The sequence below is a fragment of the Podarcis melisellensis genome, assembly GCF_964234715.1.
Source record: "Podarcis melisellensis genome assembly, chromosome: 10".
Taxonomy (NCBI): Eukaryota; Metazoa; Chordata; class Lepidosauria; order Squamata; family Lacertidae; genus Podarcis; species Podarcis melisellensis.
In genome coordinates this window covers 8,177,055-8,202,854 of record NC_138542.1, presented here as the reverse complement: position 1 = coordinate 8,202,854, position 25,800 = coordinate 8,177,055, and the positions used below count along the sequence as shown (strand labels likewise).

General features: G+C 43.4%; 2 protein-coding genes across 7 annotated transcripts; one reads left to right on the top strand and one right to left on the bottom strand.

Moving 5' to 3' along the window:
- CBLL1 (Cbl proto-oncogene like 1) lies at positions 1 to 13,279 on the bottom strand. The gene is made up of 6 exons (XM_081927761.1): positions 13,154 to 13,279; positions 5,984 to 6,148; positions 4,634 to 4,734; positions 3,684 to 3,767; positions 2,380 to 2,453; positions 1 to 1,485 (listed from the first exon to the last, which is right to left on the bottom strand). Exons 1-6 carry the CDS (start codon positions 13,164 to 13,166, stop codon positions 447 to 449), a joined length of 1,476 nt encoding a protein of 491 aa, XP_081783887.1. The 5' UTR covers positions 13,167 to 13,279; the 3' UTR covers positions 1 to 446.
- Positions 12,616 to 25,608, top strand: DUS4L (dihydrouridine synthase 4 like). 6 transcript variants are annotated; one of them, XM_081927880.1, is made up of 8 exons: positions 12,616 to 12,636; positions 16,639 to 16,769; positions 18,453 to 18,574; positions 20,301 to 20,418; positions 22,492 to 22,614; positions 22,928 to 23,154; positions 24,288 to 24,700; positions 25,075 to 25,513. In XM_081927880.1, the coding sequence occupies exons 2-7, from the start codon at positions 16,639 to 16,641 to the stop codon at positions 24,536 to 24,538; spliced, it is 972 nt and encodes a 323-aa protein (XP_081784006.1). In that variant the 5' UTR covers positions 12,616 to 12,636; the 3' UTR covers positions 24,539 to 24,700; positions 25,075 to 25,513. The 6 variants fall into 6 exon arrangements, with proteins under 6 accessions (XP_081784006.1, XP_081784007.1, XP_081784004.1 ...); XM_081927881.1 differs by lacking the exon at positions 12,616 to 12,636 and adding an exon at positions 14,406 to 14,569 and having other exon boundaries at positions 16,639 to 16,659; positions 25,075 to 25,608; XM_081927878.1 differs by lacking the exon at positions 12,616 to 12,636 and adding an exon at positions 14,406 to 14,569 and having other exon boundaries at positions 25,075 to 25,516.
- Positions 25,609 to 25,800: the final 192 nt, after the last annotated feature.

Sequence of the window (25,800 nt, the reverse complement as noted above, 5' to 3'; positions counted from 1 at the left end):
TTTTTTGGACCATATTTTAAATTTAATTATACACAGGTTGACAAAAAAAGGAAACGTATCACAAATAAAACTAACCATCAGATTTAACAAAAATACCTTCAAGTGGTACAGTAAGTGTTCGGTTGTTTGGGAAATATTACAAATGTTCATTTCTGGGGTACTTCAACCGGACTATGGACACAACGTCTGTTAAAATGTCACTGTCAACTACAGAGCCATACAGCACTACAGTATATCAGTCGTCAAAGAGTCCTACGATCAAGGTTTTAAAAATTTACCTTAAGAATTAAGTCCCCAGACTTTTACAGTCACATTTTAAAACTTTTTTATTTCTTCAAATAAATGAAGCAGAACAGGAAAAAAAAAGAGAGCTCTCCATTAAAAGGCTGCTGTTTAGAAAGTTATCCTTCCTATGTCTTACTTCTTAGTTCAAATTACTAGTAATATCATTGATAGTATGGCCTGTATCTGGCTTGATCAGGATGGTGTGGTCCGGAAAGCTGAGCTTGAGAAGGTGGGCCTTGCATTCGCGGAGGCGGAGGTGGCCCCCGCGGAGCCGGCCACATGCCTGGGCTCATCCCCCCCGGCTGAGTGAACGGAGGGCTGAGAGTTCCTTGGTCTTCACTGAACTTTGGCAAAGCGTTCGGGTTGTAGTGATGGGGAGGGGGAGCGTTTACATTGACCGGCGGGCCGCCGTGCTGAGGAGGGGGCGGTCCCGGCGGAGGATGATTCATATACGGTGGCAGCTGGGCAATGATGTGTCCGGGGGGAGGGGTGATGGGTGGAGGAGCGGAGGTCATTGGCGGAGGCGGAGCTTGGCTATACACCAGGTGAGGAGTGCCTCCAGCCTGGGGAGGGTGTTGCATGGGGTGGCTGATTGGCGGCGGCGGGGGAGGGGGAGGGGCGTAATGCTGCTGGGGCGGCATGATATGGTGGGGGTGGGACACCACTTGCTGGCCCTGGTACTCGGGGTGGTGGTGAGCAGGTGTGGGGGCCGGTGGCGGCGGTTCCCGAGCGCCGGAATTCGAATCGTCTTGGATGGGGACCGTGATCAGGTTGCTGTGCTTCCTGGTGGAGATGCGGAAGGTGTCCTGGCTGACCGAGCGAGGGGGCGGGGGAACCATGGACATCTCCGCTGGGGAGGCCCGGATGTCTTCGTGAGGCTGGTTGTAATGCTCGTGAGGGACGTGCTGCAGCGGGGGCGGCATCAGGATGTGTTGTTTCGGTGGCATGTGGCTCAGGTGGTGCTTATCGGGAGGCAGGATGAAGCGCTCGGGGATTTCGGCAGGAGGAGGAGCGATCGGAGGGTGGGCCGGTTCCAGCGGGGGCCGCGCGACCGGCTTGCCGGCTCTCATGTGGCGGTGGTTGATGTGAGCCTGCAAGTCCCTCTGGGATAAATAGGTTCTCTTGCAACCTTGCACAATGCTACACATGAAGAGAGACCCCCGGACACACTGCTCAATTCGCTGCACGGATTCGTTACAGCTATATTGGGGAGGGGGGAGAAACAAGAAAGCGGTTTGCAGGCATTACTACGAGTTGTACAAGTTCATAAACAAACAATCATGGGGGACGGGAGGGACAAGATTAGCTGCTTCGTATTATAATATCAATCAATCTTTATTACAGTCCAGAGACCCCACAAATCATTACAAATCAATACACAATTCATACAGCCTACCTCCAGGTTAACCAAGCATTTTGTTTGGAATATAGGGCTCATTTGTTCTTGCAACCACCGATAAAAACTTTACCACTGCTAACGTTCTAGCATTTGTCCGGTCTTCCAGTAGGAACCTGACGTAGTGAGCCTCTGATTTTCCCGGGAAAGATACCAGCAAGGGTAGTATCAGTTCAGCCCTGGCCTGCTCATATTTTGCACAATGCAACAAAATATGCTTTATGGAATCGATGTCTTGAGCACACGTATTATAATAGCTTATGTATACCTTGGGATAATTTTCTGAACATAATCTTTCTCCGTTAATAACAATTTAAAATTTGTGGCACGGATTGAGCCCTTGATTAGAAAGAAAGCACAGTGAATTTTACAAGGTAAAGTTTAGAACCAAACCCAGCCGGATGGGTGGGGTATAAATAATAATAATAAAAATAATAATAATCCCTTAACCTTGTTGCAGACTACTCTGTTGCCTATCTAATATAATTGCTGGATACGGCCCCTTTTGTCATGGGCAACTACAGATCCTGTCCAATTTACCAGCATCTTCCTTCCTCTCATCCCCAGTCAAGAGCTGAGTTACATGTTACCTTTTAGTGAGGGAACACATGGAGTAAAGTCACACACAACTGATCACCAGAAAAAAGGAGCAATGTATTTCCCCAACCAACAAAAACAGATTCGTCAGTTTAACTTACCCTGGGCACATCTTGTCACCTTTTTTCTCATGTAAAATAGCACAATCATAGCAGAAAACATGCTTGCAGGGTATCTAAAAAACCAGGAAAGAAAACCACATGAACAAATCAATGCTTTGTAAACTCTTCACTTTTAAATAGGATACCATCCAATGCTTTCTTCATAATAGATTCTTACCCAGCTACCAGGACTGTAAGATGTTTTGCACACTAATAAGCAAATAACAGCAAGAACACTCCAAAGCATGTTGCTGAGAATAAAATTCTTACATTTAAAATGTCCACGAAGTTGCAGAGAAATTAGATACCTAGTGGTGCTGTATTTCATACATTTCCTTATTATATAGGCTTCCCTTTCCATCTGCTGGACACTCTTTGGTTTTGCAAGTGTCTCCCAATTAAAATACATAACCACAATGTAAATTTGGATTGTTCCATGTACAAATGGGTTGCAAACTAAAACATCCAATATCCGGTACTAGGATTTAATTTTAACAACCCAGTTCTGAGAGCAATCTGAGCTTCTTCAAAGGTAATGACAAACTTCCATTAACTTGGGTACTCTGTGATTGGAGGAAACTGTCCACACCTAAACTACAATAAAAAAACCTGATATGGGGGTCAAATCCCCACTCAGCCAAGAAACTCTCTAGGTGGCCTTAGGCCAGTCACTATCTCTCAGCCTAACCTACCTTGCAGTTCTTGTGAGAATAAAACAAAGTGGGGAGGAATAATGTATCCCAGCCTGAACTCCTTGGAGGAAAAGCAGGATACAAATGGAATACAAAATAATAGATGAACGAAACCAACAACAAATCTACATTCAGTTTGCTAAACTGGAAAAGCTTTCACACAAAAAAGCAAACTGAAATCATATATAGGTCATTGTTTTGGAAAACACACTACTGAAAAAGAACATCAATATATTTTTTCCATGCTATCTTTCAATGCACACCATATCAAATTTAATTTAACAGGGCTCTGCATGATACAAAAGCAAGAGTGATTTTGCAGCTCATCAGACAGGTGACTCGCAACTTACGCTGTGATTACATTCTAGGGATAGCGCCTACAGCCAAAATCACGTATAGTCCAAACACACTGGCTTCAATGGTGGCTGGGATTGTCAACGATTCCCTGCCCCCCCCGCCGCCTAATTGTCTGCCCCCTTGCCTATTTTAAAATTTTTGCCAAGCACGTAAAGCTGAATGCACACAAGTTAAATGAGCATATATTGTAAGTTGGCTACATTGAGAAGACATGGCTATCCATATGACATAGCTGTATGATATAGTTCTGCTTACCATGCGTCCATACATTTTGATTGGCAGCCCACACTTGTCACAGAAATGGACTGGAGTATCATCCTTTTCTCCTAGTAAATTTATCTGTCAAAACGGCAAGCATCATATTTCATCAGCTGGTTATCACAATACACTTGCATATTTTAAATGCATAGAAAGCATCCTGGGTACGTTTTTCTGGAAGGGATGAGGCCCACTTCCCCCCCCCCCCGGCCAAAAAAAAACCACACTTTTGTGAACAGGACTAAAAATTCTATTCAGTTGTATTAAGTACTAGCAACAGGTTAGGCACTATACAGTGGTACCTTGGTTCTCAAACACCTTGGTACTCAAACAACTTGGAACCTGACACTGCAAACCTGGAAGTAAGTGTTCCGGTTTGCGAACATTTTCAGAAGCTGAACATGCTCCGTTTTGAGTGTTATGCTTCCATTTTGAGAGCCGCACTTCCATTTTGAGTGTTACGCTTCCAATTGTGCCACACTTCCATTTTAAGTGTTTTGCTGAGGTTTGTCTGTTTTTGCTATTTATTTTGTGTTTTTGCGGCTCTTTTTCTGTTTGTTTTTGTGACTGTGTGGAACCCAGTTCAGCTACTGATTGATTGATTGATTGATTGATTGTGTGACTGCAGTACATTGTTTATTGCTTTCATTTTATGGATCAATGGTCTCATTAGATAGTAAAATTCATGTTAAATGGCTGTTTTAGGGGTTGTTTTTAAAAGTATGGAATGGATTAATCCGTTTTACATTACTTTCTATGGGAAAGCACGCCTTGGTTTTTGAACGCTTTGGCTTTGGAACGGATTTCCGGAACGGATTAAGTTTGAGAACCAAGGTACCACTGTATTACAAAAAGCAAGATACTCAATCCCTGTTTAAAAACAACATTTTGACTTTATAATTTTTAAATTAGAATGTATTTCAGAACTACGGAGTCAATTAGTGAACCTTGAAGTCCCAGAAGAGGTGTCCGGGAAATCTTCTTTGATTACTAAACACATCACCACCTTTGCATTCATATCGTTCTTCTTCGTTGTAGTCAAATTCTTCTGTGGGGGAACAAACCAAAAATTTAGATTGACCTTGCTGGTAACTGGTTGTAGGTGGGGTTTTTTAGCTGCACTCACACTGACACATGATGCCATTTTGTCATATGCTGAAAGATTTAGGGCAGAAAGAAGAAAGTACATCACATGGCACACAGTCAAGCTCTGGCTCTCGTTCCCCCAGGAGGCCGTAATGGCCACCAATGTTAATGGCTTTAAAAAGAGCACTGGACAAATTCACGGAGAAGAGGACTATCAATGGCCTCTAGCCATGTTGGCCATGCTCCACCTCCACCATTGGGAGGCAGGAATGCTTTTGAATACCAGTCACTGGAAACCACGTGAAGAGAGGATGCTCTTGGGCTCGTGTTTTGCTCCCAGGTTTCCCGCAGGCATCTGTTTGGCCACAGTGAGAACAGGATGCTGGACTAGACAGGCCTTTGGTCTGATCCAGAAGGTTGTTCTTTTTGCTTGGAATGGCACAGCAGATTGGATAATGACAAGCAAGCAGGGTGGATAAAAATCAATGGGTTTTTTTTTTTTTTGGAGGGGGAAACAATTTTTTAAAAAATTTAAATTGCATTTTTAAAAAATTTAAATTGCATTTTTACAATAAAATGCTTTTGGAGGAAAAATCCTTCTAAAAATAGATTTCTATTTAAGCTACAATATAGTCCAAGGGCTATTAATCAGGAAATAAGGATTTGTTTTAAGTTTTTCATGTATGCTAAAACTCAAGTCTAGGTTTTTTTTTTAATTGTTTAACCACATCAGTTAACAAACATGGATGCATATGCTATAATGTTATTGTTATAGTTAAATGAATTGTTTAAACTGTTATTAAGGAAATGATTATTTTTCTCCTTCCAATCAAGTACAGCGGAAAAGTTGTCCAAATATAGTTAAACCTCATGATAATTTCATAATAATCTATGTATTTCTAATTGTACAACCAAAACAGTAATTTTTGATATAACTGTAAAAACTACTCTGAAAATTTATTATTCCAAAAATGAAACCTTCATCTGGTTGTAAATATTAAGATTATACAAGCAAGAAAGAGTCTTTCTGTAAAAAAATGATTTAAATCAAGTCTTACTGACTAGTGATTTAAATCATGATTTTAATCAAATTGATTTAAATCAAATCCAACCTGCTTTTGCCCCATGGACCCTTCAGCTTATCTTTTGCAAACCGCCAATTCTGAAATACCTTTTATAAATGGCAAAAGCTGCTAAAGCTTCTCTCTTACCTTCTTCACCAGCCTTTGATGGCAATCTATTCATACTTCTCGCAGGACGAGGTGGTATAGGTTTAGCTTTGTTTGTCTGCTTGGAGATTAGCTTTATAGGGATGCGTCGGCGAACATCAAGACCTCCCAATGATCCGGAACTATTTGTACCTTGCAAATCATTGTCTATGCAAAAAATAAATAAAAGATATGTATCTGTTTTGATTTATCCAAATGCCAACAATATTTTTTACCCCTTCAAATTAACCCGATATTCACAGATGAGCACAGTTTTCAAAGAGTTTCTACAAAATAACAGGCTATAAAAACAATGTGAAATTATTATTAACCAGCTCTCTCTGACATAGACTCTCTCCTGAAGAACGAACTTATGTTTAATAGTACTAAAAAAATTATTCACCTGGTGCTTCTGCGGGAATGTTTACAATAACAAGTGACAAAATCATGCTTTAATAGATTACCTTTTGCAAACAGCAACTACAATAGCAAAGTCAAACTAAAGCATTTATTAGTAGTGTGGCATAGCTAAAAAAAGGCCCAAATTAGATAAAACTCACCACATGGCAAACATATTCAGAGAGTGTACTACTTCAGACTACAAAGGGAAAACATTCTGTTTGAAAGTTCACACACACAAAACTCCCTACATATTAAAAATGGCAAGGAGTAGACTATAACTCCACCCTGTAATGCAGTTTTCTACTTTTTTTAAAAAATTGAAGCATTCCATTACATTTCCCCAATCCCACACCTCACCCTGAAGGCGGGGGGAAGCCCAGATGTCATAAGATTGAGAAACAGTGAACATCTGGTTCGTAACTGATCAAAAAAGATTTGCTCAAATACTGTCGATTTAAGGTCAAATAATTACACAGCATTAACTTTACTGGAACAACAGAAAATATCCTTTAATGACTGGCAGATTTAATACTTAGGCTAACTACAAAAACAAAGGGAAGTATTCAAAGGCAGTATTATGCTAACAGAAATAGTTCCGTAAAGCAGGGCAAATCATTTCCACCAATTCCTTCTATTCAATACAGTCCTCCATCATCGCCACCACCCCTAGAATAGTATGGGATATAGCAGGGGACTGCAATTGATAAGGGTATTGGTGAAAATGGGGTGCCTTGCCTTGTACTAGCAGATTTTCTTTTTAAGCCAACTATTATGAATTACAGCTTTAAAAAATATTAGACAAGGTTTCCTTAAAACTTCAACAAATATTTCTCCTTGTTTTTTATCCTGAAATACCAGTGCAAGCCTAAAGCCTGAAAATTAAAACAAAATAAATAAAGGAATAGGAACAGTAACTAGTAAAAGAAAATGTCACTTTCTTTAAAGGCAATTACAGTCAATTATTGAAGCATCATCAGCATATCTTTAATGAGTATTTGACAACAGTCAAATACTCAATCAATTAACATTATTTGACTTACTGCGCCAATCATAAAACAAGCACACTTCAAAAAATTTCTAAGACTCTTCCCGTCTCAGTATGTACTTTATAACAGTATAATTTTTATCACACAGATTCTATATGTCGAGCATACATTTTTGAAGGGTAGGGAGAGTAGTTTTATAATGTTTTAAAATTATTTCTAATTGTTTTAACTTGGAGCTACTTTTGGAAACCATCTGGTGAAGGATAGTAAAAGGTAAAGGGACAGCGTTGTGGGTTGAACCAGAGCCTAGAACTTGCCGATCAGAAGGTCAGCAGTTCGAATCCCCACAACGGGGTGAGCTCCTGTTGCTCGGTCCCAGTTCCTGCGAACCTAGCAGTTCGAAAGCACATCAAAGTGCAAGTAGATAAATAGGTACCGCTCCGGTGGGAAGGTAAACGGCGTTTCTGTGCACTGCTCTGGTTCGCCAGAAGCGGCTTAGTCATGCTGGCCACATGACCTGTAAGCTGTACACCAGCTCCCTCGGCCAATAAAGCAAGATGAGCGCCGCAACCCCAGTCGGTCACGACTGGACCTAATGGCTATAAATTCAAATAAATGAATGAATATAAAACAGGTAAATAGCACCATTTCTGAATATCCTCTCATGAAGAACTCTGCATTTTGCAAACCACTGCTTTTAAGAAAGGTTAACATAACAAAGTTGTTAGGTCAGATCTCCTCCTCAAAACTCAAGTTTTCTGTGACACCGTTAGCTTAACAACAAACCTGGTTCCCGCCAGATGTTTGCTGTGGCCAATGGAGAGTTGTAACTCAAAACATCTGGAAGGTGCCAGGTTGGTGAAGGCTAGATTCCTTAGTCCTAATTCCCAAATGAGATAAAGTTGAAGTACCGTATTTTTCGCTCTATAAGACGCACCAGACCATAAGATGCACCTAGTTTTTGGAGGAGAAAACAAGAAAAAAAAAATATTCTGAATCTCAGAAGCCAGAACAAGAAGGATCGCTGCGCAGCGATCCCTCTTGCTGTTCTGGCTTCTGGGATAGCTGCGCAACCTGCATTCGCTCCATAAGACGCACACACATTTCCCCTTACTTTTTAGGAGGGAAAAAGTGAGTCTTATAGAGCAAAAAATACAGTAAATGTAACTGCATTCCTCCCTGGTTACTCTGGCCTCTTATCCCATCTCTCCTTGTTGCCTGCCATATTGTAGAACAGGCTTCCTCAAACTGAGCCCTCCAGATGTTTTGAGACTACAATTCCCATCATCCCTGACCACTGGTCCTGCTAGCTAGGGATCATGGGAGTTGTAGGCAAAAAACATCTGGAGGGCCGAGGTTGAGGAAGCCTGCTGTAGAAATTTTAGACTATGAACTGCTTGGGAAGGGACCAGTCTTTTCTTGCACAATACATGACTGATATAAACTGAAGTGATGCTTTTCATTTTTCCAGTTTCATTAGCTGAAAGAACTCTGCAAATCAGTAGAACTGCTTCTCTTCTTCACCCTCTGAAAGATGTAATCTTACTTTCAAAGAGGATCTCCTGTACTTTTCACATGTACCTCTCTAGACTCAATTCGGAAGCAGCTCAGTGGTTTCAGCAGCAAGGAAAATAGGAAGAATCTTTGGAGCAGTTACCGCATCATCACAAATCAAACTAACAGAAGGCTCATCCAGACTTCCTTTATGTGCCCCATTTCTAGGCCACACTTTAAAGCTCTATGTCTGAGTACTTTCTCCATGAACACCCGCTCTTTGCTGCTGCATCAGAGCAAACAGCAATCCACAGAAAATCCAAAATACTCCAATTCAGTGTTAAAGAGTGGGTTTTCCTGCGGGTAATGGCAGGGCAAAAATAAATAAATAATTGCTTGGCTACAGACTGGGAAAGCAGACATCTGCCTAGGAAAGCAAAGGGCAAAAGGTAAATGTGGATAAGCCTAAAGTTATTCAAATCTAGAGTGTATAATGAGGAATCATCTCATCAGACACGCAGTCTATTCTGTTTGTTAATTCAGTCCTATGTACAAAAGAAAGCTAAACTCTGATACTAGAAACTATATATTCATGTAAAGGTGTTGAAGAAACCAATTTTTGCCTGCAAATTAGGCCACCTACAGTGCAATTCTAGCCATGTACGCTCAGAAGTAAATCCTACTTAATTCAAGTGGGATTGCTCCTAGCAGGGGTGAGGATTACAACCAAGTATTGTTATTATTTGGCTTTAAGTAAAAAGAGCAAAACATACAGAAAAATTCAATGAAGGGCTAGCATTTCTCATATCCCTCACTGTATAATGAAGTAACTGGAAACCAACCCAAGGCTACACATCTGTTACTATAATTCTATCTAAATAGCACCTGCTTCAAATTAATAATTGTGTTCCTTGTTATAATAGATCCCAATCCATATCAGATGTGTTTCTTTGCAAGTGCTTCAAACTAGAACTGATCCATAGTTTAAGCCCACAGCAAATGTGCCTAAAATTAATTTGATTTTATTGTATATTTATTCTGCCCTTCCTCCCAGGAGTTCTGGGTGGCTGTCCACTCCTTTATTACACCACAACAGCTGTGTGAGCTAGGTACAGGTAAAAGAGAATGACTGGCCCGGAGTCACTCAGTGTGCTTCATAGATAAAAGGGGATTTGACCAGGGTCTCCCTGGTCCTAGCCCATCTTTACACATAAGCTGACAGTGACATATTCAGAAATACATCTTATAACTCTGTGATGGATTCAGCGTTTGTTCCCAGCCAGCATGACTAATTGTCAGGGATGATAGGAGTTGTAGTACAGCAGCATATGGAGGAGCACAGACTCCTCAGCTGCTTTTAATAAATTCCAATATGACAAACAAAATCAGTAGACCTATGAGAAGATGCAGGCTTTAAAAGGGCATGAGCAACCTAACACGTGTTTCCCAAACTTGATTCTCCAGCTGTTTTTGGATTACAACTCCCAGCATCCCTAGGTAGCAAGACCAGTGGTCAGGGATGATGGGAATTGTAGCCCAAAAGCAGCCGGATAAATGCTGCAGTAGCTCAACAGCTACCAATGTTTACACATTTTACTTCATGAGAGATAAAAGGAATTTTTATCAATACTCTCTTATCTAGTAAAGATGCTTAAACCCTGCCTTGTTTTGTTTGTGTTTTTTGTTTTAAAGCAGCAAGAATTTTTAAAAATAATTTTTATTAGCTTTCAATTACAATCCAGTAATAGCCTCATTACAACAATACCAATTTATAATACAATTATTAATACAAATCGTTCAAATACCAAATTACACGATTTAGATAAAGTGGCTCTCCGTGTGCTAGATTTGATGGTTTGCTTTATTTCTGTGTCCCAAAACCTTACTCATTTCCATTACATTCCGGTCACCATAATAAACCCTTTTACAACAACTGCAACATTAATAACTCCTATTCGTGTTGAATGATTTATGCTTTAAAGCAGCATGATTAAATCAACAACAACAAAAGCGAGCTTAATCCATTAAGCGACAGGGACACTTTTGCAGGCTGCCCCTGTCCGATTCAAGCCATTGCCTCCCAAACTCCTGTACTACCAACTCCAGATAGTACTTCTAACTCATGGGGTGGGGGTGGGGGGAATTGAAGGAAGCCATGTTTGCCCTCCTATGCAATTCCAACCAGGCATTTCGCCACAAAACCCTTAACCAATAACCCTCCCCCCAAAAAACTGCTAACCTTTGGTTGATCTATTTAACATCCTTTTAAAATGTGGCTCTTTTCGGGGGGTGTTGTTTATTGGGTTGTTGCTTTTATTCTGATTACCGTATTTGTTGCTCTATAAGATGCACCAGACCACAAGACGCACCTAGTTTTTGGAGGAGAAAAAAAATATTCTGAATCTCAGAAGCCAGAACAACAAGAAATTGCTGCGCAGCAAAAGCAGCGATCCCTCTTGCTGTTCTGGCTTCTAGGATAGCTGCGCAGCCTGCATTCGCTCCATAAGACGCACACACATTTCCCCTTACTTTTTAGGAGGGGAAAAGTGAGTCTTATAGAGCAAAAAATACGGTATATATGTTGTGATCTTTTCTGTGAACCGCCCTGAGACCTCCGGGTATTGGGCGGCATATAAACTCATTAAATTATTATCATTATTATTTTCAGAGTCACGTTCGACCCGCATGTAGTGGGGAGTGTGGTGATGGTGGGGACATGGGCTGCTACATCCATTTGCACGTACAGAAAAGGGGCCACCCAGGGCCGGATTTAGGTTTGATGAGGCCCTAAGCTACTGAAGATAATGGGGCTCTTTATATGTCCAGCTGTCCTTTGTCAACAACAAATTGTGGTGTGTGTTTTTTGCGTTGAATATATGCTACATGGCAACTTATGGACCTAATAGGTATCTAAAACCATGTGCACATAACAAAATATGTATTTTATCAAAGTTTAGGACTTCCGCTTTGCCGCTGATTGCTCTCGGACGCTCATCTCGGGAGTTCCAAGGGGTGAGCATTCACCAAAGGGGTGAAAGAGGGGGCTTGCTAGGCTTCACAACCCCCAAAAGGTCCAGAAGGCCTTCCTGCATCTAAAAGGACACGCTGTTGCGTTGGAGGGGTCTCCCGAGTTGAAAGAGACCACAGACGCCCAAAACAGTGTTCCCTCCCCGCGGAGAGAAAGCCTGACTTCGGGAGTGACCCTGCGGCAGAAACTCCAAAGAAAAGAGACGTCCAGTATTTGCAAACACGGTGTGTCCCCCGGAAAAAGCCATCAAAACATAGGTAATTAAGCATAAACCATACATCAGCTAGACGCTTCTTTGGGCTGGAAAGCTGTACAAAGTTTATTAGCTTTTTATCTTATATTTTGGAACTGTACATTCAGGTTTTTTTCTTTAAATTTGTTTGGGGGGGCCCCAAGAGAATGGGGCCCTAAGCTATCACTTGTGTGGCAGATTCTTAAATCCGGCATTGGGGCCAGCGGGGAAGCCCCTTTCCTTGATGCTTTCCGCGCGGAAGGAGGAAACCTGCTTCGAGGGGCGCTTATCCTGCTATAGAGGGAGCGAAGGGGGAGCCACCCCAGTTAGGGGGACCCCTGAAGGGCTCAGCAGAGAGGAGGCCAGCAAAGGGCAGCCTTAAAGCCCCGCTCCCTCCAGAGGCGGCCCAAGGCGGCGCCTCGCAAAGCTTGTCAAGACGCGAGGCGAGCAGCTCTGTAGCCTCCCCACCCCGTGTCGGAGGACGGCGGCTCGCTCGACATGGGCCTACTTGGGAGTAAGGGCCGCGAGCCTTCGCCGCTGAGGGGAGCGGGGCCTACTCGGGAGTAAGGGCCGCGAGCCTTCGCCGCTGAGGGGAGCGGGGCCTACTCGGGAGTAAGGGCCGCGAGCCTTCGCCGCTGAGGGGAGCGGGGCCTACTCGGGAGTAAGGGCCGCGAGCCTTCGCCGCTGAGGGGAGCGGGGCCTACTTGGGAGTAAGGGCCGCGAGCTTTCCCCGCTGAGGGGAGCGGGCGTACTTGGGAGTAGGCGCCGCGAGCCTTCGCCGCTGAGGGGAGCGGGCGGCCTAGCGCAGCCTGACGGCCCCCCGAGGCCCAGGCCGCGCCAGGCCTCGCGTTTCGAACCGCTCCGCCCTCCCGCTCGAAACAAGGCCGCGGCCCTCGAGGCCCCGCCGCCCTCCTCCGGCTACCGGTTCCGCGTCGGGGCGGAGACGGAGCGGGAGGCCGCCGCCGGGCGGGCGAGGAAGCTGCGAGGCTCCCGCTTGGCCCGCCCGGTCCCCCGCCCGCTCCCCAACTCACCATTGTGGTCCATGGTTCGGTGTAAGGTACTCTGGGACAGGAAGTCGCCTCCGGGCCACAGGATGGGCGGGACCGGAAGCGCGGGAGGCGGCGGGAAACGTAGAGGTGCGAAAGCAGAGGCGAAACCGTTCGCCGGAGGGGGTCGCTTCCTGGTTCCTTCGGGCGGGAATGTCCATCAGCAGTGCCCTATAGGGAGCCAGGGCATCCTGTGCAGGATTTGAACTCTGAGCAGCGGAAGGAATGAGAGAGGGGAAAGATACGGTGCTGCAAAAAAATCACCATGGAAAATGGGAAGTCGACAAAACAGAAGGAAGATCTTGTTATGGGTGGGAATGTATATGTGAAATTTCTGGGAATTTAATAGATATATTAAATCTGATATATCTATATATTTTTAGTGCAAACTGTGACTGGGTAGCAGTCGGGCGTCTCCTTCAAGAAGACGTTTGCAGCAGAGGCAGGATGGATGTTTGCGCTCCCTTTGTAATGCGCTGTATACGAAACTTGAGAAGTATGCGCCGCTGGACAAGCTGCTGTAGTTATAGTGTATTTAAATGCAGTGGCGTAGTGTGGGGGGTGCAGGGGGGCCGGCCGCACCGGGCGCAACATCTGGGGGTTAGGGTTAGGGGGCGCAAATCCACGGGTTAGGGGGTGCAAATTACTTGCCTTGCCCCGGGTGCTGACAACCCACGCTACGCCACTGTTTAAATGAAATGAATGAATTGGAAAGTGAAAATAATGCGGCAGCGGGCGTTGCTTCTTAAGGGAAACGCGGCTTAAGCCCTTCTAAAAATTGCCCTGCAGGTGTCAACAGGGCATCGTTGCCGTGGCTGTGTCTCAGCGAAGGAGCCCTGCAGCTCCGTCCGACTCTTGCGCAGGACGATCGGATGAGCGTGGCTCGGTTTTTCCAGCCCAGCGTCGCCCGCCCTTCAATCTCGCTCCAAACTCCTGCCTAATAATCCCAGAGGTCCGTTGTGTGCAGAATTCAGATACTTCCATTCATTCATTCATTCATTTTGCTTTTTAACCCGAACACTTTATCAACAAGATGCTTTTACGCCCTGCTTGCCCACGCGACCCGAAGCGACGGGCCTCGCGTCTTCTCCGCCCTATCACAGCCGTACGATGTCCCTGTTTAGACTAGGGCTGCTCTCGCTTTCGAAGGAACCCAACATTCGCAGACTTTGCGTAACTCTTCAATATTGGTAAGTCTACGGCCGGCCCCGCTGAGACGCCTCACATAAAGCTCCAAACAGGACCAAACAGTAGATACACCAAAGTCTAGACGTATATACTACTTCGGTCCTGACTTGACTTCGCTTCTTCGTTATATTTAACGCTACCCCCGCCCTAAACCCGATCGGTAACTTTCCGAGGTAACTCCTAATGCAGAAGAGAGAAAGAAAAAATGTCGAGGTAATAAAGGTGCAGCGCCTTAAAAATTTTTTTAAAAAATCGGAAATCGAGGCTGTTTGCTCCCTCTATACTTTTCTTGTTTCTATAGTCTCCCTTTAATTTCGTTCAGGACACTCGCCTTCTCTTCCCGCTGAAACCGGCTGCTCTCCGGCCCTACGGAAGGGCGGAAGGGCCAGAAGGGACAAGGTAGCGTTCCGTAGTCTTCTTCCACATCCCCAAAGGAGCTTCTCGCAGGCTTTTTTCTTTTTTTGCCTCTGCTGACGTCCTGGTTCTTTTTCCATCATCTTTCTTTGCTGCTCAGGACGTTCCTTCTCTTATTTGGAGGGGAGAAGCTGTGTTTTGAGCAAGCGTTTGCCCATCATTCTCACCCCAACCCCATGAATAGTTAGGGCTATTGAAAGGCTCCTAAAGGTAAAGGGACCCCTGACCATTAGGTCCAGGTGTGACCGACTCTGGGGTTGTGGCGCTCATCTCGCTTTATTGGCCGAGGGAGCCGGCGTACAGCTTCCGGGTCATGTGGCCACATGACTAAGCTGCTTCTGGCGAACCAGAGCAGTGCACGGAAATGTCATTTACCTTCCCACCGGAGTGGTACCTATTTATCTACTTGCACTTTGACGTGCTTTCGAACTGCTAGGTTGGCAGGAGCAGGGACCGAGCAACGGGAGCTCACCCCGTCGCAGGGATTCGAACCGCCAACCTTCTGATCGGCAAGCCGTAGGCTCTGTGGTTTAACCCACAGCGCCTAGTCGTACAATTTGTGGCGATTTCAGAGCCTCGTCCATTAAAAGTAGCCTCAGCAAGTTGACAAGGGCATTGTGGCTTCTTAGGGCCGGCCCCACCCTGAGGCAAGGTGGGGGAACCACCTCGGGCGGCAGAATCCACGGGGGCAGCAGATCCTGATGTAGATCACAGAATCTTAGAGCTGGAAGGGAAACTCAGACAAATGGGTTGGGTGTTGTTGTTGTTGTCTTGTCCGACTCCCCTGCAATGCAGGAATCTTTTTTGTCCAATTGCCCAATGTAAGACTCGAACTTGCAAGCCTGAGATTGAGTCTCAAGCTGACTGATTTATCCCAGGAACCCTTTTTATCCCCCATCACTTTGTTCCTGGAGTGGATCTTCACTCACTGCTTCTTCTCCGGCATGGAGAGGGGGCACTATTTTGTGGTTCGCCTCAGTTGCCAAAATTGTCTTGGGCTGGCCCTGTGTGGCGAACCAACGCTATTTTGGCATGAGCTTTTAAGGAGTGGAGCCCTTCATCAGAATAAAAAGAGTGTATGGTGCTTGAATTGGGCCATAGTAGGTTGGGACACGGGTGGTTCTGTGGGTTAAACCACAAAGCCTAGGATTTGCCATCAGAAGGTCGGCATTCAAATCCCCGCGACGGGGATAAATAGATAAATAGTTACCGCTCTGGTGGGAAGGTAAATGGCGTTTCCGTGCGCTGCTATGGTTCGCCAGAAGCGGCTTAGTCATGCTGGCCACATGACCCGGAAGCTGTACGGTGGCTCCCTTGGCCAATGAAGTGAGATGAGCACCGCAACCCCAGAGTCGGTCACGACAGGACCTAATGGTCAGGGGTCCCCTTTATCTTTACCTTATGTGAAGGCTTATGTGCAATAAAATGTATTAGTTTTTTAAAGTACTTTGTTTTTGCTGCAGCTGACCAACGTAGTAGGCCCTCTGAAATTTCAGCCATTGAGACTCCAATCCGTTGAAACATGCAGCTCTGTTGAATCAGGATGTCATATTGTCAGTTCTGCTAGCCAGTTTTGGTATTTTTTGGTGAGGGACGACTTCAGATCTGTATGCAAATAGTTTAAAAAAAACAAAGCTTTGTGGTGAAGGCTCATTGGGGCAAAATCCCTTCTGAATTTAACCTGGCTTATTTTGACACTGCTATGAAGCTGTAAAATATGTTTTAAGTGTTTTATTGAGCTTGAAGTTACTGAAGCTATTGATCAAATGGTATTTTTTAAAAACACACAGTTGTTTGCAATGTTGCAAGCTTAGCAAGATTAAAAGTTTGCTTTTTTCTCAGTTGTCTCATGTTTTTTTGTTTTGCAGATGTGGCCCGATAACTTTTATGTGAATAGTCAGTCCAGAGAAATCATTCAGTGTCCGCTAAGAAATCCAGTTGATTTGTTTCACTCTGAGACTATTGTGAAAATATGTGCTCCTATGGTTAGATATTCAAAGTAAGTGCCATTTTCAGATTGCTTCCTATTCACATATTTTCCTGGGTTGTAATAAACAATTCTATCCAAGAAAATTATACTTACCGTAGATTAGCTTAGCTGTAAGTACACACACAGCTTTATTGCGGTCCATAGTTCCAAAGTACACAGTACAGCAATGGAATATAGCAAAAGTTACTGAGGTATAAGAGCAGCCTTGCTAGCCAGCAGAGGAGCTTTAGCTTTCGCTTAGCTGTGAGTACTTCGTTCTGTTTGTGAATCACATTTTATCAAGGCTTTGAGCCAATTGGTCTACTTTGATGTGAATGCTACGGACTGCAGCAAGTAATTCAAGTAGGTGAGCGGTGACAACAGCAGCAATGGGTTGCTAGAGTGGCTGAAGCAACTGTCAAAAATGATAGTTTCTAAACATTCCTGGAGGCTTCTATACACATGGAGGCCGATTCACAGTCTCCTCTAGAACTTTATCAACAAAGAAATATGTGTTAAGTATTTTGCAGTTACCTGCAGGATATTTCCAATTTTGACAATTTGGTGGGAATGTACTTTTTAATCAGAACTGTGCTGCACAGATGAAACTCATCTAATCTCTCTTTCCTTCAATATGGCAGCAGCTAATGCAGGAAAAACAGCTGAACTTGGTTACCAGAATGATGTCAAATAGTTGCCTCCCTTTCTTAGAAGTACAGTGGTACCTTGGTACTTGAATGGCTTGGCTCCCGAACAAATCGGCTCCCAAATGTCGCAAACCCGGAAGTAAGTGTTCCAGTTTGCGAACGCTTTTCGGAAGCCAAACGTCCGACATGGCTTCTGCTTGAGTGCAGGAAGCTCCTGCAGCCAATCAGAAGCTGTGCCTTGTTTTTGAACGGTTTTGGGAGTCAAACGGACTCTCAGAACGGATTAAGTTCAAGAACCAAGGTAGGACTGTACAGCTTCTGTTATGACGGTTGCTAACCTGGAGGGACTACAGTGGTACCTTGGGTTACAGACACCTTGAGTTACAGACGCCTCAGTTTACAGACTCCTCTAACCTGGAAGTAGTACCTCGGGTTGAGAACTTTACCTCAGGATGAGAACGGAGATCACGTGGCAGTGGCAGCCGGAGGCCCCACTAGCTAAAGTGGTACCTCAGGTTAAGAACAGTTTCAGGTTAAGAATGGACCTCCAGAACGAATTAAGTTCTTAACCTGAGGTACTACAGTATAGTTCTTGGCTGGAGCTGAGACCAGGCATGATGGATGGGTGCCTAGCTCTTAGCTCCTTTTGTGCTATCAGCTCAGCTGGCTGGGCTGGAAGGTACTCATAACACTTGCCCAGGAATAGCCTAATTAATTTTTTATATTTTTGAGATATCGCATAAAATAAATGTTCCAGTTGCCACACAATGAAACGTAATGTGCCTCAGCCTGTTGAATCATTTGAACATATAAACACAACTGCTAACTCCACAATACACGGTTTGAGAATGGCATTATCTTAGCTTTTTTCCCCTTTTGGCCACTTATGGAAAAAGAGCATTTGAAAGCAATTTTAAAAATTCATTCTCTTTATATGAGAAGTGATTCTGTTGCACTTAGTGTCGTTCGGAATAAAACACCAAAATGGCATACATTTTGTTTATCCAAAAAGTGTTTTTGTTAAAATTAGTACTTTTAGTTTCTCAGATCTTTCCGTGTTTTTCAGATTGCCTTTCAGAACGTTAGTCCGGAAATACGACTGTGATTTATGCTACACTCCAATGATTGTTGCAGCTGATTTTGTCAGATCTGTAAAAGCTAGACACAGTGAATTTACTACAAACCAAGGTATTGTGTTTGCATTTCTTCAGATTTCATTAGATAAAATGCAAGGGCCACTTTGGGCCATTTTTTTGATGCTCCTTTAGCTAGGGGATTCTATAAAGTTCTACAAAATTACTTTTATTTAAGCTAAAGTCCTATATACTATAAGCACTGAGTTCTGAGTAAACATGCATAGGATTGCAGCATCACCAGAACAGCTGGATTCCCACCTTAGTTCCATCAAACTCCAGACATAACTATGTTTTGGAGATCACAAATTCTAGCTGCCATTGATAAAACACATTTTACTACCACACACATGGTGCTCCAGCCCATTGCATGTTGTTCCTCTCTGTACCTACATATGTCTGCATTTTTATGAGGCTTGACTGCTTGAGTAAGGACATGGAATTATAGATGGTTGTTCTGGCATAGCAGGGAACTTTTGTGAATAATGTCCCCAGCTTCCCCTTCCCCACTTTTATCTATTATTATTATTATTAGCAGCATTATTATTATTCAGTTTATTATTCACCCGCAGGTTCTACGTGTTGATGTAGTATAACAGCTAACAGTGCAGTCCTATGCATGTCTACTCAGAAGTAAGTCTCATTAAATGAGTTGGGACTTACCGTATTTTTCGCTCTATAGGGCGCACCGGACCATAGGGCGCACCTAGTTTTTAGGGGGGGAAATAAAGAAAAAAAATATATCTCCAGCTGGGAGAGGTTGCACACAGCTTCGTTTTTAGCCGCGGGACTGGGGCGGGGGAAGCCCGAGCTTCCCCCTGACCCCAGCCCCCAAAACAGGTCCAGGAGAGGCAGCAAGATTGCACGCAACCTCGCCGCTGCTCCCGGAGCTTGCGGGGCTGGGGACGGGGGAAGCGGGCTTCCTCTGACCCCAGTCCCCAAAACACGCTATCCGCAAGCCTTCGGAGCCTGGCGGGAATTCCCTACCCCTCTCGCTCTCCAGGCTTCAGCGAAAGCATGCATTCGCTCCATAGGATGCACACAAATTTCCCCTTCATTTTTGGAGAGGAAAAAGTGTGTCCTATAGGGCGAAAAATACGGTACTCCCAGGGAAATGTGCAGGGAACCTTTGGCCCTCCAGATGTACAACTCCTACCATTCCTGGCCATTGGCCATCCTTTTTGGGGCAGATGAGAGCCAGAGGTTCTCCACACCTGGTGCATAGGGTGGTAGCCTAAGAGACTGTGCCTGAAATCAGGTCATTCCTGAATCGAATCTCGCACAAAATCAGTAAGAGACGCTAAGCAAGCCTCTGTCTTGCACCCTCGGCCATCCATCTGCAGCATCCTATTTTGAAAAATTATCAAGACTTCATGATTTACATCCTAAGATAATTGAAATAAATTTGTGGAAGGAAAGTTTTCCATTTTCTCCCCCTCTTACACCCACCTGCACCCCCTGACCACTTTTCCAGAGGGTCGTCCTGACCGATGTAGCATGTGGGGGGCGGGCCCCATTCCTGCAGAAGGGAAGAATTGCCCCATTTTGACCCGAACCCTGTCCACTTTTGAGTGATTTCTCCCTCTCTCAGCAGATCCCCATTTCATATTGTTCAAGAGCGTCCCTAACCCTTTGGTGGCTGGCAGAATTGGGGTTTGTGAGAAAAGTTTTCCTCCCATGAATATCCTTAAATTAACCCTCAAATCTTAGAATCAGACCCAATACATTGTATGTGTATATGTGGTGTATTTTTTCATTGTTATGAAATGTCATTTTATCAGGTGATCGCCCTCTGATTGTTCAGTTTGCCGCTAAAGATGCACACGTTCTAGCAGAAGCTGCTTGTATCATCAGTCCCTTTGCCGATGGCGTAGATGTAAATTGTGGCTGTCCACAGAGGTAAAATTTTAAGAAACTCAGGGAGCAATGAGTAAACTGCACATTTTAACTCTTTTATAAGTATTTATATCCTGCATTTCTGGACATAAACAATTAAAATATAAAACACAAGAAAAAACATCTCATTGCTATTACAGAATGTTAAAAGAGCAGTCCAAAAACAATATATAGCCTAGCATCATTTGCATAAAATGCAGATTTGAACAATAAAGGTACCGTTTAAACCAGTAGAGCTGCAAAAATAGAGCTACCACTGAACAGGCCGGCCAGCCTAATAGATCTTAATTGTGTGCCTATAAGCAGGGTCTCTGTGGCCAACAGGTTTGCATAGGTGCAGGCAAGCCTCTGAATAAACTGGGCTCAAATTATATAACTTTATGAATTCACAATTAATGTAATTGGTTGATAATTACCGTATTTTTGCCCCATAGGGCACACCTAGTTTTTTGGGGGGGAAATAAAGGGGAAAAAATTATTTCCCCCCCAGGCGCGGGGCTGGGGCGGGGAAAGCCCGAGCTTCCCCCGACCCCAGCCCCCAGAACAGGCTGCTTTCCGCAAGCCGTGGGAGCCCGGCGGGAACTCCCATGGGCTCCCAAGGCTTGCGGATAGCTTCCTGAAGCCTGGAGAGTGAGAGGGGTCAGTGCACACCGAACCCTCTCGCTCTCCAGGCTTCAGCGAAAGCCTGCATTCGCCCCATAGGATGCACACACATTTCCCCTTCATTTTTGGAGGGGGAAAAGTGCATCCTATAGGGCGAAAAATACGGTATTTAACTTCAGGAAGAACACTTCTGTGTCAACATTTGACTGAAACCAACCATTAAATAGAGGCTAACTATAAACTTATGAGGTTGTATTCAACACATAGCTGTCAACTTTCAGATTTGAAAATAAGGGATCAGCAGTCTCTCCTGTCTCAGAGACAGTCTACGGGATATCTAACAATCTGGGATAGCAGCGGGAAGCAGTGCTGGAATAAGGGAATTTCCCGCAAAAAAAGGGAAGGTTGAGAGCTATGATCCAACATGCCACTCAGCTTGACAGTAAGGTTTATACCAGCAAAGCAGGTAGGGAAGCAATTTTTGGTGATCCCACCCCCCATAATATTCCTAACCCCTAAATCTGCTCCAGATGGTTGAGGGTCACTTCTGAGCTGATAGGTGAAGCTGTAAAGAGGAATCACTGGAGATAGCTTCGCTGCCCATCCTGTAACAGAAGCCAAGCAACACTGTTAGATACAACCACTGAATATGTGCAGAATCCTGGCTCCTTTCCATGGGTGTTTGCAGACTGGATTTTTCCCAGAGGAGGCAAAGTCAAATACTTCCGATAAATAAACATAGCATGGTAACTAGTGTTAGAGACCATTTCTGAAGCTCTACTGACATGAGGTCTGGGTAGATTTGACCTCTGAGAAACTTGTATTTCTCGGTGGGTAGATAAGCAGTCCATTTATAGCTGGACCTGGTGTGTAGATAATGTTTTTCAGGCAATGCTGGAATCTTCAGGTCTTTCTCTGTCTCTGTTCAACTCCTCCAGCCTTCAAGGTTTGGTTGCGTCAGAATCTCAAAAGATACTAAATATATAGAATACGGCTAATGCTTTGTATTAATGTAGGGTTTAAACTAGTGTTGCCATATTTCAAAAAGTAAAAACCAGGACACCCCAAAAGTTGTTGAGCTTTGAGGTTTTTTTAGGAAGACCCCAAAATTGTTGAGCTTTTTTAAGGGAAACCCAAAATTAGTTAGACGAACCTCAAAGTTGTTGAGCTTTCTTTTACAAAAACACCAAAAAAACCAACAATTTTTCAATTGACTTGTCTAAGATCCAGGACAAAGCACTGCCTTTCGGAAATTCCCCCAGATGTCAATTCTGCCTCTGAAATCCCAATAATGTCCAGGACGTATGGCAGCCCTCGTTTAATCCTTCTATAACAAAGGGAACATGTTAGAAAATTAGTCTGGATTTCCTGAAACCCTCATATCATTATTTTGCTTCCTCACAAGAATGATAAAAGGAAAAATTAACCTATCTATTTTAATACACAAACATTATTTTGTTATTTCAATTCAAGGTGGGCTATGGCAGAAGGTTTTGGTGCTTGCTTAATAAACAAACCAGAACTGGTGCAGGAGATGGTGAGGCTGGTAAGAAATCAAGTGGAAAACCCCATGTTTTCAGTATCTATTAAGATAAGGTAAGTTTTGATACAAGTGTAGAGGAAGTTCCTTACTTGTCACTCACAGGACTTTTGTGAGGATAAAATGAAAAGGGGGGCTGTTATTTCATTAATTTTTAAATTACCTTTCACATAAGTCTCAAGGCACTCTAAAAGCAAACAAGAACAACTAAAATAGGTTAAAAACATTTAATTATTGAATTGAAATTCTTATATTTTTTAACATTCCCCCCCCCATTTCCCCCCTTGGTTCTTAACTCTGTGCCATTTTTTTCATGCCATTCAGATAATACATGCTGAATGTTGATGTTTTTGTTATTTGTAATGCTAGGATTCATGATGACCTAAAGAGAACTGTGGACCTGTGTCAAAAAGCAGAAGCAGCTGGAGTATCCTGGATTACAGTCCATGGGAGAAATGTAGAAGAAAGACACCAGCCAGTACACTATGATGCAATTAAAATAATTAAACAAAGTATGTCTATACCGGTTATAGCTAATGGTGACATTAAATCTTTAAAAGATGTGAAGGACGTTCATCAAAAAACAGGATCAGATGGTAAGAACAACTTGTGGGCTCATTTCGGCTCTGCCCTCTCAAAAAATGGGGAATATATGTGTATATTTTATTCCTGGCATTAAACTTGAATTATTTGCAATAAATGAGTTAAGATTGAAGGTAGTTTTAATGGATTGGTTCACTTAGTATCTATGAAATAATGTTTCTAAAGCTACAGTCCTACGTCTACTTACCTGGGAGGAAGTCCCATTGAAAACTGTGGAATTTACTTGCAAGTAAACAGGCGTAGGATGGCACTGTTAAACTACAATTCTAAGCAGAGTTACTGATGAGTAAACGCCATTGAACTTGGGAGCAGTTACTTCCGAGTAAACATGCATAAGATTTTCACTGTAAGACAAGTAAATGTGCAAATACATAAAAGTGTAGCATACAGGGAGGTCAAAAAGTAAATCTGTGAACTAGAACAGAGTGACTAAACATAAAATATGCATAAATCAACTGTAGCAGATGGAAAGTTTATCTGGAAAGTGATCTTGCGACAGAGATTATCGCTTTATTTTTCACTGCGAAAGAACTGAGGACAAAATTAACTTTAGGTCAGAGTTATAAGTATGTTAATAAGTGCGGCTGTAATTGAAAGCAAAAAAAAAATCTGTGTTCACCGATGTGGGGCTGAAATATATTTAGATGACCTAGGACTTAATTTGGCACTGTACTGAGTATATGCTGGAGACTCAAAGTGCCTTACAAAAATTTCCACTGTGTTGCCATACAGTCTTATGCATGTTTACCTAGAAGTAACTCCCACTGTTTTCAATAGAAATTGCTCACAGGTAAGTGTTCAAAGGGAGTGCAGTTGTAATATCTGAAGAAGCAGTCCTTTTTACTTCTTCATCTCCCAAATTACATTCTCTCTTCCCATTTCCAGTCTGTTCCATCTTTCCTTTGTTCTTACTTTCTTTCCCTCCCTCCCATTTAGACATATAACCAAAGCCTTTTGTTAAGCCCTGCTGACAAAAATGCCACTGTCATATTATTAGACTTGCAACTTCTAAGGGGATCTGATTTAACTAAACTCCCATGGTAATGTGTCCAACACAAGGCCTTTAAACAAATAGGAGAAATCATGTGCAGTTTTAATTTATTGTTTGTATTATTTTCCATGCTAGGTATCATGGTTGCTAGGGGGCTTTTAGCCAATCCTGCCATGTTTGCAGGATATGAAGAAACACCTCTGCGTTGCCTGCAAGACTGGGTCGATATTGCTCTTGAACATGGGACTCCCTTTGCATGCTTTCACCACCATTTAATGTACATGCTGGAAAGGATTACTTCAAAGCAAGAAAAGAAAGTTTTCAATGTTTTATCAAGTACATCGGCTGTTTTAGACTACCTTAGAAATAACTACGGTGTGCACTAACTTTAAAATATAAAGACTTCGATTTCATTGTTCTTCAATGGGACATTAAACTCAGAATATTTTATTTTATATATGAAAAATGTTTTTATCTTTGAATTGTTTTTACCGGAGTCCCTCAGATGAATGTATTTACAATGTTTTAATATGTTCTTAATAATAAAGGTAAAGGGACCCCTGACCATTAGGTCCAGTCATGACTGACTCTGGGGTTGCGTGCTCATCTCGCTCTATAGGCCGAGGGAGCCGGCGTTTGTCCGCAGACAGCTTCCGGGTCATGTGGCTAGCATGACTAAGCCGCTTCTGGCGAACCAGAGCAGCACACAGAAACAGCGTTTACCTTCCCGCTGGAGCGGTACCTGTTTATCTACTTGCACTTTGACGTGCTTTCGAACTGCTAGGTTGGCAGGAGCAGGGACCGAACAATGGGAGTTCACCCCATCGCGGGGGATTCGAACTGCTGACCTTCTGATCGGCAAGTCCTAGACTCTGTGGTTTAACTCACAGCGCCACCCGCATCCCTGTTCTTAATAATAAAGCTGTACAAATGTCACATAGGACACAGTCGTGCCTGAAATTTTTAAGGTCCATGCATTATCACTTCATGTCAACATTCATTTCAATAGGGTGTACTTGAGACCTGTAGCTAATAGCCAATTTAAAATCTTCAGTGATCATCTAGTTACATATAGTTCCTTCAAAGTGATATCTGTATTTTTGGAACCAAGCACTCCTTTGGTGTCCTAAGTGTATCCAACATGGTATACATGTGGCTTATTAAACAACGGAATAAAAAACAGTTGAAAAATACATTTGACTAAGAGATTTGAGAAAAGATGGTACGTTTAAGTGATCTGAGAAGGAGTTTCAATGAGAAAGGATAGGGATAGAGATAACTTGCCCTCCTGGCTATGGAGCAGGTCAGGTTGATAGATCTGTACCAGGGCAGTCATGATATGGTGGTATGAGACCCAGGCCTTCTCTATATATGCGAGGCATACAACTTTTTAACCCAGGAAAATCTCAAAAGTCGGGGGTTGTCTTATACGGCGAGTATATCCCAAACTCTGTATTTTAACTGGACTTGCATCATAGGAGCCTACACAACACAAAACACTGTTGCTGTATGTAGGTTTTCTTTAGTTTTTTATCTTATATTTTGGAAATGTACATCCAGTTTTTCCTCCCTTTAAATTTTTTGAGGCCCCCAAGAGTGTGGGGCCCTAAGCCAGGCTTCCTCAACCTCAGACCTCCAGATGTTTTCA

What these genes read in the sequence shown, in the direction of transcription:
- CBLL1 (XM_081927761.1), bottom strand. An exon ending in ATCAAAGGCTGGTGAAGAAG is followed by an intron (nt 4,735 to 5,983) that starts GTAAGAGAGAAG and finishes GTTCCCCCACAG; the next exon opens with AAGAATTTGACTACAACGAA. An exon ending in GGTGACAAGATGTGCCCAGG is followed by an intron (nt 1,486 to 2,379) that starts GTAAGTTAAACT and finishes TCCCCAATATAG; the next exon opens with CTGTAACGAATCCGTGCAGC.
- DUS4L (XM_081927878.1), top strand. Translation starts at nt 14,540, where the DNA reads ATGCAGAAGAGAGAAAGAAAAAATGTCGAG. An exon ending in TCAGTATCTATTAAGATAAG is followed by an intron (nt 22,615 to 22,927) that starts GTAAGTTTTGAT and finishes TTGTAATGCTAG; the next exon opens with GATTCATGATGACCTAAAGA. An exon ending in TCAAAAAACAGGATCAGATG is followed by an intron (nt 23,155 to 24,287) that starts GTAAGAACAACT and finishes TTTCCATGCTAG; the next exon opens with GTATCATGGTTGCTAGGGGG.